This window comes from Peromyscus eremicus, chromosome 3 (assembly GCF_949786415.1).
Source record: "Peromyscus eremicus chromosome 3, PerEre_H2_v1, whole genome shotgun sequence".
Taxonomy (NCBI): Eukaryota; Metazoa; Chordata; class Mammalia; order Rodentia; family Cricetidae; genus Peromyscus; species Peromyscus eremicus.
This window is the reverse complement of record NC_081418.1, coordinates 11629663-11646889: the sequence shown is the minus strand read 5'-3', so window position 1 is coordinate 11646889 and position 17227 is coordinate 11629663. Positions and strand designations below refer to the sequence as shown.

At 38.6% G+C, this 17227-nt stretch overlaps 2 protein-coding genes across 2 annotated transcripts in view; one reads left to right on the top strand and one right to left on the bottom strand.

The window, feature by feature from the left end:
- Nucleotides 1-7990, top strand: part of Elapor2 (endosome-lysosome associated apoptosis and autophagy regulator family member 2) — a 178754-nt gene extending 170764 nt beyond the window's left edge. The window contains exon 22 of the mRNA XM_059257269.1: nt 7018-7990. Coding sequence (XP_059113252.1) covers nt 7018-7077 — 60 coding nt within the window. The 3' untranslated portion in view covers nt 7078-7990. The remainder of the gene's footprint in view (nt 1-7017) is intronic.
- A 5352-nt stretch (nt 7991-13342) lies between these two features.
- Nucleotides 13343-17227, bottom strand: part of Grm3 (glutamate metabotropic receptor 3) — a 97248-nt gene continuing 93363 nt past the window's right edge. Inside the window, exon 5 of the mRNA XM_059256481.1 lies at nt 13343-13634. Coding sequence (XP_059112464.1) covers nt 13561-13634 — 74 coding nt within the window. The 3' untranslated portion in view covers nt 13343-13560. The remainder of the gene's footprint in view (nt 13635-17227) is intronic.

The window sequence follows — 17227 nt, the reverse complement described above, 5'->3', positions numbered from 1 at the left end:
GGTCATTTCTCAAAGGTCTGGCCTCAGGTATCATTCCCCAGGTGTAGTCTACATTTTTTTTTTTTTTTTGAGACAGGATCTGTCATTGGCCTGAAGCTCAACCAGCAAGCTCCAAAGATTGGCCTATTTCCTCTCCCTGTTGTTGGGATTTTAAGAGCCTACCACTCCATGTTCTTTTCACATGGGCTCTGGGGACCTAACTTAGGTCCATGTGCCTTCAAGGCAAGCACTTTACTAACTGAATTGTCATTAATTGGTCTAAAGTTGGCTTGTATAAACTTGTTAGCTTTGTTGTCTTGGCAAAAGCCTCAGAGATTGGTAGAACACACCTCTGGGTATGCCTGTGAGCATGTTTTGAGAAATTCTTGAATTATGAAGACTCTCATGTAATCACATGATTAGGAAGTGGGACTTTGTTAGAGGAAGCAGGTCATTGGTGGATGTGTCTTGGGGTCTTTATCTTGCTGTGGTTCCTTTTTTTTTTTTTTTTTTTTTTGGTTTTTCGAGACAGGGTTTCTCTATGTAGCTTTGCGCCTTTCCTGGGACTCACTTGGTAGCCCAGGCTGGCCTCGAACTCACAGAGATCTGCCTGGCTCTGCCTCCCGAGTGCTGGGATTAAAGGCGTGTGGTTCCTTTTTAATATTTACTTTCTGTGCTTCCCATCTGCTGGGATGTGGCTGTTCTGCCATGCCTTCCTCATAGGACTGATCAATTCCTCCAGAACTCTGAACCAAAACAATCTTTCCCTTGCTTTATTTCTCTCAAGTTGTTGGTCACAGTGGCATAAAGTAATCGGCACAGCTTGGTAGAGTTCAGTATTCTGAAACCTAAGAAGGCCAAGCTGTTGTAGTTCCTAACAGACATTGGGTCGTTCAACATCTCCAAAATTAGCCAGAATTCTAACTCACCAGGCTTCAACCCACTAGTGCTTTTCACACGCCCCCTTTAGTGCTGAGTATAGATACTTGTCTTTGTAATTTTTATCTAAAATAAAATAAATCCTTCCTTCTTACCAGGATGAAGTTCTGTGTTTGTTCTTCAGTTCTATATCTGAAGCTAACAGCCTGATTAGTAAGGAAGTCCTTCTGCTCAGGGGAGAATTAATATCTGGGCACTGTTCAGGAGCTGGCCTGCAAACCCCATAGTCTACTTCCCACTTCACCTGTTCCTTTTCATTATCCGGCAGTAAAATGTAGGACCCCTTATGCTTTGGGAGTTTGGTCAACATGTTTGCTGCAATCTTTTTAAAGTCTTGGGGATTCATTTTCTGTCAATACATGTTAATCAGCATTTGGAACTTGAATCCTGCCTTATTTACAAAGCCATGTCTCCATTAGCAAAACAGTGAAGAATTCTAATGGTTTTGAAATGTCACTGTACTTTCAAGCCAACACGTGGGTCTACCGTGGTTTCATATTCTTTAGAAAGCTTGAGTATCCCATGTTAGAAACAAAACACATTCTATTATCCACAGTAGGAACAGCAGCCAATTTTGTTTTGTTTGATCTGCACCTTCTGTAAGGGGAAAATGCTAGAAGATGCCTGCATATACAGTACTTTGTGTTATGGAAGAGTAACCCCTGTCTTGGACAACTTTGTAATAGTGTGCTTCCTGTGTGCTCCATATGTGGAGGCTCTGTTTTGAGCTTTCAGGTCTGTAAGCAGGCTTTGCTTTTGCTCTGGAAGAAGGTACCATCTCTATCATTCAGTAATTCGAATTTTATTAACATATTTGAGATTATTTAGAATAAAAGATAATCCATGTCTTTAGTGTGTAGAAGTCAAGAGAGAAGAGCCTCCCATAGTTTACCAGGTTTCTCTTTACTGGGCAGTATTTTCCAGGGAAGGAACATTTACATGCCAGGGCATATTTAAAGGAAAAATAATGTTTAAGCCATATCTTAAAGAATACCTGGAACTGTTCAGGAGAAGAGTAAGTTAAACTATTTCAAAGACTTTTAAGCATTTCCTTATATTGTGGTGCCCACACCCATTATATCAAAGCCAGAACATTGAAAGATGGAAAACGCTCTTAGAAAGAATCACAGCAAATAAGAGATCAACAGAGATACTTCTCCATGAGAAAGTTCAGAATATTCATTTTAATATAACAAGTTCAGTCAGTGTGCTCTTTCGTCTGCTTTTAAAAATTTATTTTCAATAATTAAGTCAACATACAAAGTAATGTGATTCATTCTGACATTTCACACATACATGTTACACGTTTTTGTTTCCCTCCCTTGCCCCCCATCCCTCTACCCCACTCTTGTTCTTTTTCTTCAGACATTAATAGCCTACCCCTCTTTCATATTACATGTATTTCATTCCTATATCCCCCCTCCCACCTTTTTAAGATCTACTCTTCCCATCTCATGTACCCCTGTCTAGTTTCAGCACCTCCCCCACCCACCCGGATATGCACATACAAGAGAAAACATGCAGTGTTTTGTCCTTCTTAAACTGGCTTATTTCACTCAGAGGATGAGTTAGAGTTTCATCCACTCGCCCCCCCCCCCCCCCCCCGCAAATGCCATAATTTTGCTTTTCCTCCTGGCTGAATAAAGTCCCATGATGTATGTATATAATCATAATTACTTTATCCTTTCTTATGTTTATGAACATCTAAGCTGGTTCTGTTTCTTCCCTGTTATGAATAATACACTAATAAATGTGGGTATAGAAGTATCCCTGTACTAATAGTTAAGTCTCTGAATAGATAGCCAGGAGAGATAAAATTGGAACACATGGTAGTTCTATTCTTAAGTTTTTGAGAAACCTTTATATTAATTTCCACGAGGGCCCCACCAGTTTACCTTCCTATCAGCAATGTCTAGGCGTTTCTTACTTCTCATAGTTTTGCCAGAACTTGTTACCATTTGTTGTCTTGATAGCAATTCTGACTGGGTAAAATGGAATCTCAAAGCAGCTTCAATTTGCCCTTTTCCTGCTGGATAAGAATGTTGAACACATTTTAAAAAATTGATTGGACATTTGTGTTTATTAACTTTCAGCCTATTTATTAATCTAATGATTTTGGTGTTTGTTTTTTTCAGTGCTTTATAGGTTCTAGGTGTTCATAGAGAAGCGCAAAAGATGCTGGATAGCCAAAGCGATTCTAAGTACTTCATTATATAATTTAAGATCGGATACTTCACCGATCTTAAATTATATAATGAAGCAATAGTAACAAAAACTGTGTGGTACTGGCACAAAGACGAGCATGTAGACCAATGGAACATAGCAGAGGACTTAGAAATAAGCACACACAGTGACAGCCAATTAATTTTTGACAAAAGTAACAAAACACGTATTGAAAAAGACACCCTCTTCAGCAACAGATCCTGGGAAACCTGAGCAACCACATGTAGAGCAATGAGACTAGGTTCTCATGTCGCACACACAAAAATTAAAGTGGATCAAAACCTTAACAGAAAAATTGAAAATTTGAAGCTGCAGGATGAAAATATACAAAAGTACTCTTCAGGATCTAGGCAGGGCAGAAGCTTTCTGCACAAGGACTTTCTGCAAAGGACTCCAGTAGCAGAGAAAGTACTCTCAAGAATTAATACGACCACATTAAATTAAAAAGCTCATACATAGCAAAGGAATTGGTCACCGCAGTGAGAAGACCACCTCATGAAGAATGGGGAAAAAATCTTGCCAGTTATGTCAAGAGTTTTTGGTTGTTGTTTGTTTTTGTATTTTTTTATTTTTTAAAATGAAATTTTGAACTATCGTAGAAAATATGGAACAATTATATGATAAAACCATTAGCCTCCCACCTAACTTTATTATATTGCATATCTGCCCATCTCTCTACATTTTTATTGGAGTCTTTTTATATTGTTTTAAAGTAAGCTGCAGACCTCAATATGCCTCACCCCTAAAGACTTTAGGATATATATTTTAAGGGAAGTGCATGCATTGTGACTATCACATGATTTGGTGAATTCTGGGAAAGATGTATACTTCAAGTTCCATGACAATTTAGCACACTTTCCTCCTGAAAGTGACCTCTAGTTCTTTTGCATGGAATTGGGCTCTGATCTCCCAAAGGCAAATGCTGTAGCAATCTTTTAAACCATAGATTAGTTTTGTGTGTTTCAGAGCCTCACACGATCATATCATACAGTGTGTCATATTCTGTGAAAAATTTTCTTTTTCTCTGAAGAAAATTTGTGAGATTCATACATGCTGTTTTAATCAGGAGTGGAATACTTTTTATTCATGAGTGATGCAGTATTACCTGGATGCATCTTTCTAATGGATACCTATGCTATTTCTAATGTTTGGAGAGAGCTACTGTGTACATTAAATCTTGTATATACCACTTAACAATGGGTATGCATGATTTGAACAAGCAAAGCTATACATTTTTACATCTCTTTGCTTTAGCTCATATTCTAAAGGCCATAACTTATTCAGTACTTTCCTAGTGCTGTACTGCATCTGGATGTTTATTTGCCTTGACTTCACTCAGCAATTAAAAGAAAACTGCAATTAAGTTTTTGTGGGTTTTTAAAGTTTATTCTCTAATCATTTATAAGGTACTATAAGATGCTTTTCTTGTTTGGGGGAATGTGATAACTTTATCATTACTTTTAACAGTAGACATTGTGGAGACACATCATGCATGTGTACCTGGTCACCCAGTATCACAAGAGCAGGAGTAGGGTCTCTTAGCACAGAGGAGAGGAAACAGAGTGGGAGAGGTGTTGTAGTATGTGAAGAAAAGCTTCCTGGAGCCTGTGCAGATTCTCAAGTCCAGGGCTTAGAAAAGTTATACTGTGTGGCATCCTTACAGGGAAGATCCTGATTTGTCTAATAGGTGCTAGAGCTAAGAAGTCACCATTTCCCAAAGCCCGGTCTCCTGTTTGTCTTCTATAATGTGATATTTCAATGCATTTATTTTAGAGGCAGAGTCCCGCTGTGTATCCCTCTATCCTCTGCACCTCCCAAGTTGGCTACAGGCATGTAGGCATACATCAGCACACTCTACCATCCATTCATTTCCATAACTGCTCATTAACAATTTGCCTAGTGTGATAGGCTTGTCTTGAGTCTTGTTTTAGAAGTTTAGAGAGGAAGACATCTGCTTCCTACCACCAGGAAGTCTCACTCCACTAGTGGCACCATAACTAATTATGTACACCTATGCATACACATATAGCCATGTATATGCATCTTACTATATCATCATTAGGAGCATAATTCTGTTGGAATGAAAAGAATATGGCTTTATGATCCCTATGTGATTTAAGTGTTTGAATTTAAATATTACCCCAAGAATAGACAAATACATGCCTCCATTTCCCTTATGATTGTGTTGAGCTACATCTTCTCAAGAAAAAACCACAGAACCTCAGATTTCCTTTCTAGGTCATTTCTGATACTCTAAACATTTAATATGTCATTGGCTTGTTGGAGGCAGGCAGCTTTTATACTCAAGTGTACCCTAAAGTGTAGTCCTGTCCTTCAATGCTGTGGGGTCCTAATAATTCAAACTATTCATAGTTATTCTAAAAGTTAGTTGAACCCTGGTCAACATGAAACTGCAGACAAGCTCTTAAGGAGCCCATCAGCAAGAATACTGAGGACGTTAGTCCAATCTCTCAGAGGCTCATCTTTCCAGAATAGCATGGAAAAGTAGTGGGTTCCTACGTAGAGTGTGATTTAAATATACTGGGTGTTATTCAGGAAAAACCAAAGGCAAGGTCCTTTCTGTAAGCTCTTCAATGTCTGCTCTCTGTCATTTTCTCATATGATGTAACTTTTAGCACACTTTTATTCTCAGCAGGGACTTGATAGCTGATTACCTTCAGTCTCCCTCTTTTCTTCCTCTTCCTCTCACTCTGTCCTTCTTCCTTCCCTTCCTTCTTCCCTTTAAACTAAGGGAAGGAGTCCAGGGCTCCGTGTATGCTAGGTGGGTACCTCATCATTAAGCTATACCTCAACCTGTATTTTCTTTTGTAAATTTTATTTATCTGTTTAGATATGTGTCACAGTGTGTGTGTGAGTGTGTGTGTGAGTGTGTGAGTGTGTGTGTGTGTGTGTGTGTGTGTGTGTGTGTGTGTAAGTTAGAAGACAAATGGTAGAATTACCTTATCTCCTTCCACTGTGTGGTTTGGTTCCTGGGGATTGAACACAGGCTGTTTGGCTTGGTGCAAGTCTTTTTACCCTTTGAGCCATATCACCTAACCTAATCCTCACCTAACTTAACCCTCACCTAACTTAACCTAACCCTTGCCTAACTTAACCTAACTCTCACCTAACTTACCCTAACCCTCACCTAACTTAGCCTAATCCTGGCTGGTTTTTGTTGTTGTTGTTTTGTTTTTAAAGAGCTTCTTCCTATTCCACAAGGCCTTAAAAAACTTCTATATTTAACAATTAAAACATTCATAGATATTCAACTTCCTATTTCTCTTTTGCCACATTAAAGACTAGCCTCTTCTGTGAGTATATTTATATATACCAGCAATAACATGTTTGAATTATACATTTGATCTGTTACCTTATATGACTTTGCTAACACTTTCAGTAGGCACATTCACAAAAGATTCCCCGAAAACACATAAATCAACTTAACTCATTTGGGCTGTTACTCTTCTTACTATTCAGCCTGTGTTATCACATGCGAATGTCTGCCAGTTCCGTTTTGCCTACAATTAGCATGTCAAGGTCACTGATTTCATACCAAGGTCGGGAGTGTCCTCAGGAAGGGTCTCAGTGGCTTCTTTCTTCAGAGGAATCACAGCTCCATCTTCCGATATCTGCTCCATCTTGTGTTTGTTTCTATTTTGGCGTTGTCTGTCTTATTGCTTGGGCATCAAAGTCGTCCTTCAGGGTAGATTCGCCGTTGGTTGTATTTCCACCTTACTTTAAGTGTGAAACCCTAATTGTAAGTGGCAGGTTCATAGGTTAAAGCAGTTGGGGAACTTTCATTATGGCAAGTAAAATCCTAAAATCTTATTGGCATTTCAGTGAGCTGACTTTATTTTATGTTTTCCCCCTTAGGAAAAAGATGACCACTTTGAATCTGTTCAGCTGAAATCCTCAAGATGCCCTAATATCTGAAGGGACAGTGCTGTAGCATTCAGACTGATGAGCAAGGACATCTGATCTTTAATTTTTCAGGACCTCTTAGGACCTGTCCTCACACCTGTCACATCTGTGATGTCACAGAGGAGGCGTGCCACCAAGAGGAGGAGGCAGACATACTGATTGCCTTATAACACATCACATACTTTGTCAAACTACAGAAGACAGATGATTTGGGTCTCACTGAAGATGAAGCTTAACTCAGGAAGAGATTTAGCTGTATATACACATAACTGAAACCCACCAATGCACTGCTGATGCATGCCATATAATTACTGGGAAACTTTAATTCTTTATGATGTCTACATAAGAAATGTGTGTTGGAAGGCAGACACAAGCATATGCCTTGTGTTCCCACGAATGTCTTAGTCTTGTAATTGGGGAAGATTTGAAAAAAATTTAAGTTATAATTATTTTTCCCTTTATTTCTCCAAGACTTGCAAACATCTTTTCTATTAAAATGGTGAGTGATGAAAGACAATAAATTTTCAGAGGATATTTTCTCTTGACTTTGGAAGCCTAGGATATCAGTAATATTTTGTGAAGTTATTTACTTGGGTTATCAAAGCTGATTATCACTTTTAAAATTCCACCTTTGTCAGAACTGGTCTGAGGAATTTAACTAATTGCTTGAAGAGATCTTAAGGGGGAGGGAATGAAATCCAAGGAGAAACCTCAACATTCCCTTAATTCGCAGAGTCCAGTATTATCAGAAGTCAGAGGGTTTAAAGCCGTGTGAGTGTTGCTGAAGAATAAAGGAGGTGGAACACCTTGTTTATCAGACCCCTGCACAGTCAGGAAGGAGGAGGAGGGATGCCTTGTCTCCAAGAACAGATAACTGCTTGTTTGGGCAGCTCAAGGTCTCCACAGATGTCCCTGGGCTTTTCCTTCACTGCAGGCAGACCCCCAGAGCTTTGGTGGTTTTTATTTTTAATTTGCTACAAGACTTTGAGGATCCTGAATTTCTTGGAAGATTTTATTTTTAGCCAATAAGGAAGAAATTCAATTTTTGAAATGCATATCCTTGTATTCATAGTAAGAATCTTATTAGCAGCTATGGAATGCATATTGTTCCTGTTCAAAAGCAATCTAGAAAATTGTGACATTCCTTATGATGGATTGTGAGTATTAGTGTGACTTGGATATTATTTTTGGAAGAAGTTTAAAGGTGAATTTGACCAATTTTGTATACACTTTTAGAACTGGGAAGGAGGAGAGTATCTTTCCTGTTGTTGGTCTAAGATGTTCTGTTTTGTTTCCAGTAAACTGTAATCTTTAAAAAATTAAAAGAGATTTTTGATTGGCTGAAGGAGGCAAGGCCCACGGGTAGGTTTTAACTATGTTTTTGCCCGAGGTGTTTCAATGACTTATAATGTTTGATTCTGTGGGCGATGTAGTCTTTATTTTTGTGAAAAATGAGAGAAAAATGAATAAATGAACAATTGTGCTTATTGGCCGGTGGGTAAAAACTGGACCTTTTTGCCATCACTAAAAGAATGGTTTTGTGTGTGTGTGTGTGTGTGTGTGTGTGTATGTGTGTGTATTTACTGTTAAACATAGAAATAGATGATGTTGTGCTATTGTTTGTCTAAGATTGAATGTTACTTAGCATAATTTCTTGGGTATTATTCTGAATAAGAGATTATTTGGCTTTGCTCATTTTTGCCCCACTATCAGAGTATTGGCATTCTTTCCCTATCAAAATAATCAAAGTGTAGTCATAAGAGTGGAAATACACTTGAAGTATGATCCAGAGGAGGCCGGCAGAAGTGTGCAGACTGGACAGAGAGCTGCTTCTACCGCATCCTCCTCCTCACCTTCTGCTGTGCTCAACATGCAGGTTCCAAGCTGTAGAGATAATTGGGATCTGCTCGCAGGTAGTTCTTTTTCGCTTGTCACTGGACTAAAATCTCTGACATGTCAAAAATGCCTTAAATTTTAATGAACTCTGAAAATGCAGTTGATATTGAAGAAGTTATTTATTTTATTTCTAATTTTAGATATTAAATAGACTTTTGTCAGCTCAGTCTCATCTTTGGATTTCCCTGGCTTGTCATTTTATTCTAAGAGCTGAAGAATGATGGCAGAGAGAATATTATGAGGAGAATATGCAGACCAATTTTAGCTATATAATTCTGCTTAGTTTTATGTATGGCTTTTGATAAGCCTAGTAAAATGTTGAAAGATATAAACAAATTATTATGTTTCTATGACTTTTCATTGACATTTACTTCCCCAATCACTACCAGTGCTAGAAAAATATATTATTTTTTTCTAAAAGGCCTACTTTGGATCCTTAAATACTTCATTAAATCAACTGTTGCCTATAACATCTCTTAGCACTGTATCAAAACATACTTAAGTCAGTTTCCCACTGGATGAGAACATGCCTTCTATGGATAAGTTATATTATGCCATTTAACAATGTTGAGCAATTTAATATGTATTCACTCAATTTAAAAGACTGAATTTTATCATTATTGACCTTTCTCCTCTCCTTTTGGTTACTAACAATCATAACTTTCTTAGGATTAAAAACATTTCATAGTACCTTTGTGTAGAGTTTTGTCATTCTTCTTCCCCAAAAATGATGGTTTTGGTCAGTACCGTGGAAGAATTACTGGAGTCCAGTTATTCACCATCAGGGGTCTCAGGGGGCGGCTGGCAGTTTGCTTCTGTAAGTCCCATCTGGCCAGTATAATTTGATGTCTTTTGGTTACAGTGTTTCCCGTGGCTCATGGTCATTCCTAAGAGGAGGCTAATGTGTTTCTATTTTACTCATGAAAGCCAGCTGCTTGGTTAGTGTGGGATGCGTGGCTCACTTATATGTTCTTATATTGATAGGTAGATGATAGCTTCTGAGGATGGGATGTTGACATACAAAATAGTATGGACTCTTGAGACCTGGTACTATAGATTCTTCCCTGGTTTATTTATGGCATCTGTTCACGTACGATGTACCTCGGTGCTTACCCATTTACCAGATTCTCTTTAAATATGAAACTAAAATTGTATTTAGTTTTCCTTCAGTGATTGTTGGTTCAGTAAACACCTCCAATTTCTTTAAATGAAATGTCAATTAAGACCTTGGTTAGCTGGATTTTTCTTCATTTTAGTAACTCCTGGAAGGAGGCTTCTGTTTAAAAAAGCTTATGAGTTTTGATGAAATTGGAGTAGATTGGGCAGTATTTCCTTTATGTCAGATAACTGATTTCAAAATTCTTTTGGCTGCATTTCAAATTAAGTAAACCAGTAAGAATTATGTAAATCTAAGCCTGCTGTTGCAGAGTAGGGTGGGTAATTGCCTCACCCCTGGGTGTGCACCTTTACCTCAGGGTTCCAGTTCAAATCTGTCTATGTGGCTTTTCACATCTCCTGCCTCCACAGCCTTTTTCAGACAGACTATGGGACTGAGAATGATCAGGACAGTCAAGCAGATGAAGCAGGGACTAGCTGAGAGATCATGTGGACTTGAGGCTTGTAAAGACAGAGATTACCTTTCTCAGCCATTCTTGACATCTGTCCTCTGTGTCGTCCAGAAGCCAGCTTGCCTTGAAGTTTTAAAACAACTTTCCTTTACCATGCTAAGCTTGGGTGGGCAGGAAAACCTATTAATATTTAAGCTAGAGAGGATGCAGAGTCCAGTAACTCTTCAGAAACACAAGGCAAGTAGATAGCTAGCCTCTGAACGTTTCTTTTATGACTATTATTTAGCTTGGGGTTCTAAAATTTAGAGAAGCTTTGCAGAGATGGATCAATCAGCTTTACATTCTGGAAGGATGAAATGTTGTTACTAATATAGAAAAAAAAAGCTTCCAAACCTTTTTTTTTTTTTTTTATAAAATGTCTTACATAAGAGAAAAGATCATACAGCATCTGTTTTCCACACATATGTTGAGTGCTCATACAAAATTATTTCTAGGGATCAAATGGTAGATGGTGCACTTTCTAATTAGAAACAAGGCTTTGTAGCAAGGGTGGAGAAAATGACAGAGCTGCCTGTGGATGATTTTCAGTGTCCTGACAGGGCATAAAATGTAGTGGGTGTGGGTCAAAACCCAGCCCTCAAAATACGGTTTTCCCAAGATTTAGACATGACCCTAAAGGTCTTGCTTTAAGATCCACAGTCAGCTTGATTGTTAGAGGCATCAGCTGTGCCTGGGAACAGCCCGGCTGATACTGCCTTCCTCAGACTGTCTCCTTCCATCAGTGGCCGGAGCTCAATTGCGTGCATCAGCCTTCCTCAGCTGTTATCCCAAGCAGATGCTCCTTCTGAGCATGCTTGTCTGGCTCTCCTGCCAACTGCAGTCAGAGTGGAATTTGTTTTTGCTGTTTAGTGTCTTCGAATCTGTTACCCAACCTACCCTAGTTCACTCCCCAAATTTCAGGTACTTATGTGAGTGTGAGGATTCAGGCAGTGGTAAGCACCATTGTTTTAAGCATCTGGTGGGTTGTAGCTGGATTCCTTAGGTTGCTTATTCAAATGCATGCAGGAGAGAAAATTTTCTAGTATCCTATTTCTTTCAAGGCCAGTTCCTTTGGTCTTCATGCCCCTGTTCACTATTTCTAGATATATTAAATATAGCATTACTATGTTTTACTATTTCAAATACTGCCTGTCATGTATTTAATTCTTCTTTACTTCCTCAGTCATTCTTCACCACAAGTCCTGCTTTTAAAATGTTTTCTCATGCACTCAAAGCAAATACTTTACCAACTGGGTTATATCCACAGCTCTGGTGTATGCTTTTCAACTGCATCAGTCTTTCTGTTGTGGGCTACATGGGTGGCCTCTCAAAAATATGTCCACATCCTAGCCCCTGATCCCTGAGAATACGATTTTATTTTAAAACAAAAACTTCACCACCACCACCACCACCACCACCACCACCACCACCACCACCACCACCAAAACCAAATAAATGGCCTCTGCAGATACAGTTAAGAACATCAAGGTGATACCATACTGGGTTATCTAGGTGTTCCAAATCTAATGACAAATGACATTTTAAGAGACAAAGGACAAGACAGACATGGTGAATGTGATATGAAAACTGAACAGAGTTTGAAATGACATGGCCATAAGCCAAGGAAGCATATAACTACCAGGTGCTAGAGAAAGAATGGAATGAATCGTTTCTTTGACTATCTATAAGGCTGTCTGGTCCTGCTGACTCATTAATTGTGACAGAATAAATTTTTGTTGTTTGAAACGACATTGTTTATAGCATTTTTCCCCCATCATCACAGGAAAAAAAATGTACTCTCTGCCCCTGTGTACATGATAGAGCGTCTATAGACAGATGTATTCTCAATATTTTTTCTGCCATTAATTATTTGCAACTAAAAGTTTGATAGAAACAAGGAAGTATTTAGTAATAAGTATTTCATGCCTTATTTTAGGTTAGTAAAATATTTAAATTTAATAAGTCTGTGTGCTGGAACATCATTCCTAGGACTTGGGAAAGCAATGGGAAGTAAGATCGCTAGGATTTCTACTTCTCCATTCGTCTATAAAGGGTAAGAGTGAATTCCCAGTGGAATTATTAGATGCTTTCTGGCTTATTTTCTAGTCATTATGGTTGTTTTTGAACATCAGATCCACCAGACCTTTTCTGACAGGTCATAGCTCTCTATTCAGAATATAGGGAAGCCTTTGCCTCATTTGACAGTTCTGGGCTGTTATGTAGTCATAGTTTTAAAAAGATAATATGCATAATCATGAACTGGTCTTATGTTTATGTTATCACCCATTGCCAATTTCTGATCACTGTCATCTATAGAAAAGTAGAACTCCACTCATAACCCTCTGGCAGGGCTACAACTCCATTCAAATACGTGACTGTGAAGAAAAGCTCAGTTAGACAATTACTTCCAACATTAACAAGAGAAGGTGACTTGAAATCTACATATTCAAATTACCTTGAGTGATCCAAAAGGACAAACCGTTATCCATCATGCTTGAAAACCTCGAAGGTTTTATTCTGGTTATCTTTACATTAATACAGATACTTTTTATTTTGTACTGAGAAAAACAATCTGTTACATATAATGTAACTTTAATATACAACGTAGAAACTCACCCTAAGTTAGTTACAACAAGAACCTACAAAAGACTTCATAGGAAAAAGGTTACCTAATATTGCCACTGTATAGGGATTTTTATTTATTTGTTTTGTTTTAGTAGACTGACCCTGTCGGACCCTGTCACCAATGCTCAGCTCTGTAAACAACGGTTATTTCCATGTTTGGGGAGGGGTGTTATTGGGGCGCTAAAATCAGCCTAAAAAGTTGTAGCACATCACTATATACTGAACAGTCCTCAAAAATAATTTATTGTACTGTTTCTAAAAAAAAGGTACTAGGGTTGTTCTTTTGTTCTGTTTCCGTGTTCTGGAGCAGCATGTGACCACTTTGTCTAACAGCCTAAGAACATGAGAACTGAACTGCATATCGCAATCACAGAGATGAGGTGGTGGAGTCGAGAACTTCCCTTCCGTTGCACACCGTCGGGACATATGTGCTTGCAGAGGCTGCAAAAGAAAGTGGGACAGAAGGCTTAGTGAGCAGGACACTTAGTTAATGGCATAAATACTCCCAGACACTGAGTTAAGATTAAATTAAAAACTCATCTTGACATGGCTTTGGAAAATGCCTACTGATTTATGCTATAGTAGATAAATTGCATAAATATTTTCTGCTCATTAGTTTGTATCCTGGAATGTGCCTCCTCATGCCAGGCCTCTTAGAAAGGGGATTTATAAGCATAATCTTTGCTGAAAGAAATCTCTCATGGGTTGAAAATTAGACTTAATAATCTATAAAATGGTTAAAATGTACTGAATAAACCGAAGGGCCCTATAATTTTCTTATAGGTGATTAAATTGTTTCCTATATTCAGTAACTGTAATTAGTTTTGATCTTTGATCAGGGATGACTCTTTTTTGGCTCCAGGGGTCCTGTGTGAACTCTACTTACTTAGAAAACTGGTATGGTTTTTACTGTTTGTGTTACATAGTGCCATCACTAATGGCAATGGTGGTCACAGTGCCATGGTGCCTGTATAACATAGTAGTGTACAGTCACTCTTTTTATAATAGTTTTTTCAGATACAATTTTTACCTATTAACATCTTGTTTTTATGTGAAGTTTATCCACATAGTATTTATTTTGCCCCTGATATCTTTTCATGGAATGAGGACATAAGCAGGAACCTCATTCTTCTTTGGGATGAAACCATATACTCAAGAGAATAGGTGAAAGTGAACTTATGCCACCTTTTAGGTCTCTCCATCGATGCTAATATGTATTCTCACAACAGGAACTGGATCACCAGAACACAGCCTGGTTATAATTAACATAATATCTTCCTATTCCCTAAAGACATATGAACTAATTTCATTCTAGAGTGTTCATGACTGAAAACAGATATATTATTGACCCATAAATTACTTTTGGTATAGCAATTTCTCTAAACACAAAGGAATAACTGATAGTGAGATTCTAGCTGATGCAGCATTATAAGGCAACAGTCACAGTATTTAGGGAACTGACATCTTGTAGCAGGTCAACCACTAGCCAAGCTGAAGCTTTTCAACTCAGTGATTTGAGTAGGCGTGTGAGAACATCTTTGAAGTCTGTGAACGGAAATGACTGGAGTCATGTGACAAGCTAAGTCTTTGGTAGATTTTTTTTTCACCTTTTAACACAGATGGACCATATTAAATACTTTTCTTTGCAGCTCCGACTAGCTTCAAACTCATGATCCCCATTCCCCTATCTCCTCAGAATTTGCCCACCTGCCTGTGTCACCACATTCAATTTTCTTTCCAAAATGACTCTAAATCTTTGAGGGAAGGTATGTCATGTGTGTGATACATTTCTTAAAGTTTCTGCTGTGGAGATAGTAATAACATAGCCTATGCCTGGCAAAATTTGTTGGAAACTACTTGTGATAATGATTCCAAATGTGAGACCTTTAGTAATTTAATTATTCTCCATTTTCATATGCTTTGTGAAATCCTAGAATCAGTAAAAGTTGGTAAAGTAAAAGAACAAGGTAAATGAAGCTCCAAACACAGATCACTGGACACAGAGGGAGCACTCTGAGCCACTTAGTATGTACTCTTTCTCAGAACCCTGGATCCAGCTGCCTGGTTGACATCTTCATGACGATATTAGTAGTCATTTCAAAACTGGTGTCCAAAGAACTCTTGACTTTGTGTAGCCTTTTCCTACTTAGCTTTTCCTCAGTAAATGGTCTTCCCTTCTAACCTAAACCAGAAGTCTAAAATTCATGCTTGATTTTTTTCCTCCTTTTCCCATGGCAAACCTATCGTCAGGTGCAATTAGCTCTAGCTGTCTATCCAACAATGGCCATCTTTGCATGTCTGACCCCGGGCAAGCCACTATTGATTAATTATCTATGTGTACAGACTGACAGGAGTGGCAGATACTACTTACATTTCTCCTGGTCATATGTTTTCTACATGGCAGCAAGACTACACACAGTCAGCTCTCCACACCTGTGGTTCCAGACTCAACCAACCATAGATTGGAAACATTTAGGAAAAAAATACATACTGATCATATTCAGAATTTTTCTTACACTCCCCAAGTAATACAATGTAATGGCTATTTACACAGCAGTGACACTGTGTTGGCTATGATCAGAAATCTAGAGATGATTTGAAGTTTACTGGAGATGTACACAGGTTATTTGAAAGTCTGACCACTCATGAGGAGGCTGTTCTGAAGCCAGTTCCCTGGATACTGAGGGGCAGCTGCGTCTTGAATACAAGCCACCCACTTAGAAACTTCCAGTGGCGTCCCCTTGTGCTTTAACTTGGGTTAGAAATCTCAAATAAAGGACTGCGCCTTCCCTTCTGTTTGTTACATATCCTACATATTCCTGCCCCCTTTGCTTTGTTCTCCAGATAGTAATTATGTTTCTCAACTTTGTGCCTTTGCCATAGCTATGGCTTCTACCAGGGACATTCTCTCTAATCACCCCATGCCTCATTCATATCACCTACACCTGGAATGTGACCTCCTTCCAAAGATGGTCCTCAGCCAACTCAGTCTAAAGTAGCTCTCTGTCATATCTCTGTTTTAAAATTTGGGCCTGCACAGTTGATGCTTCCAGACCCCTCCTCCCTCTCTTCTTCACTATTGATCAGAAAATACTTAGGAACTCTGCTTATTGTTTTATTATTACTCTCCAGTGTATTTTGTGAATAGACTTTCTGTAAATATTTCCTGAAAGATTCCATAAATGTTTACATTTCTAAGAATGAGGCAATCAGTGGAAGTTCCTAGAAGGAAGTGGCACACTGGTGAGGTCCATAGGCAGCCTTGTTTAGGACAGGTGGGCTTTCCTCTCCTTAAGTCACACTGAAGCAATGACCACCAGTTACCGTTGCAAAGAGAACTGGTTCAAGGTGAGAGCTCCTGATAATAGTATACTGCCTTTGGCATTTCGACTAATTCCTTTATCTTTTCTAGGATCAAGTTTTATTATTTCTTTGCAGACTTTTCCTTTTCAGAGATTGCAGAGGAATGAAGATATATAATGGGGATAAGTAAAGGATAACAAAGATCTGACATGCTGATGCCTCTGTCTGCCTTGGACTGTCTCAGCCCCTCTCTGCTTTTCTTGAGGCCATTTCATAAAGCTGCTCTGACGTCCCCAGTCTGCTGTGGAATGTGATGGAACTCTGTTCTTTGAAGAACTCTCTCATGTCAGTTTTGGTCTCTGCATTCCAACTTCTTACCAACTGTTGCATTTGACTAGGTAGGAGATACAATGGCTGCAAAGACAGCTGACTGCATGGCTTCAAATAATGCACTCTGCAGGCCTTGGACATCATTATGGAAGTCCACAGAGCCCTCTGAGTCATGGCTCTGCTCCATAGGGATATTAAAGGAAACACTCTCTGCCAGGATATAAATTCTAGATCTCACAAAATAACAACATCAAAGATGCCCATCAGACTCCTTCTGCAGGAACTTCCCCCAGACCCTTTTTAGTATATTGAAGGGATCTCCACTTGTAAACTTCTACTTTGCTTTTACTGTTTCTCTGTGGCTTTGGCCATTGCATTTTATTATGTTAAAAAAAAAAAAA